Source organism: Etheostoma spectabile, chromosome 2 (genome assembly GCF_008692095.1).
Source record: "Etheostoma spectabile isolate EspeVRDwgs_2016 chromosome 2, UIUC_Espe_1.0, whole genome shotgun sequence".
Classification (NCBI taxonomy): domain Eukaryota; kingdom Metazoa; phylum Chordata; class Actinopteri; order Perciformes; family Percidae; genus Etheostoma; species Etheostoma spectabile.
Window position 1 is genome coordinate 26,263,033 of NC_045734.1, and position 859 is coordinate 26,263,891.

The window sequence follows — 859 nt, forward strand, 5'->3', positions numbered from 1 at the left end:
ACACACACACACACACACACACACAGAGTAGAAACATGCTCTTGTTTTGTACCTTGACTGTGCGGTGGTGCTTGCGAGCAGCCTGGCATCTCATGTTGCTGGTGTTGCAGCAGCCGGTGCAGCGCCTCACCTCGACGCAGGGCGGCCAGATGATGAAGTTGGCTGAGGTGGGATCCACCTGGCTCCTGGGGATCTCATAGATCGCTGTCCGCACCTTACACACCGCCGGCAAGGCCTCCTCCACCACTGCAGGGGAACAAAAAGATCAAAGCATTGCATTATCACTTTTAACCACACATTTCATCAGTGATACACCAGCACTATGGAGAACTTTCAGATTTCTGGTATGATTTCTGCTATGATACTGTATGTATTTTTGATAGATTAAACTCTCTTCATTTTGGTCATTGTGGTCATTTTGAAAAACTAGTACAGTGCCCGTCAAAAATGTGCCTGTTTGGAACGAGCGAGTGCTTGGCCTGTGGTACAGCTGCTCGAAGCTTTCTCCAAAACCAAATTGTACCCCAAAATTACTTAGCCTACTGAAGGACCCCAAACCACTTAATGTGCAATTCCACTGTATAGCCTACTGACTTACAGGATACTTCTACATTAGAGGAAGACATTGTACTACTACATTTACCTGAAAGAGCACAAAGCCGATTCAGAATTTAATCACAAAATATCACAATTCAAATGTGGCATAATCAGATAGTAGTCTCATGGACTCATGCAGTGCGCTTCCCACCCCAGACGCATTATGAGAGGTTTTCAGTCTGCGTTAATCAACCACAAGAAACACACTCTTTGTGTGTGTGTGTGGAGAGAGAGAGAGAGAGAGAGAGAGAGAGAGAGAGAG

At 45.9% G+C, this 859-nt stretch overlaps 1 protein-coding gene across 1 annotated transcript in view; it reads right to left on the reverse strand.

The window, feature by feature from the left end:
- Positions 1 to 859, reverse strand: part of pdgfaa (platelet-derived growth factor alpha polypeptide a) — a gene marked incomplete at its 3' end in the record, with an annotated part of 12,792 nt that overhangs the window by 5,867 nt on the left and 6,066 nt on the right. The window contains 1 exon segment of the mRNA XM_032533535.1: positions 53 to 246. Within this exon segment, the coding sequence (XP_032389426.1) occupies positions 53 to 246 (194 nt within the window).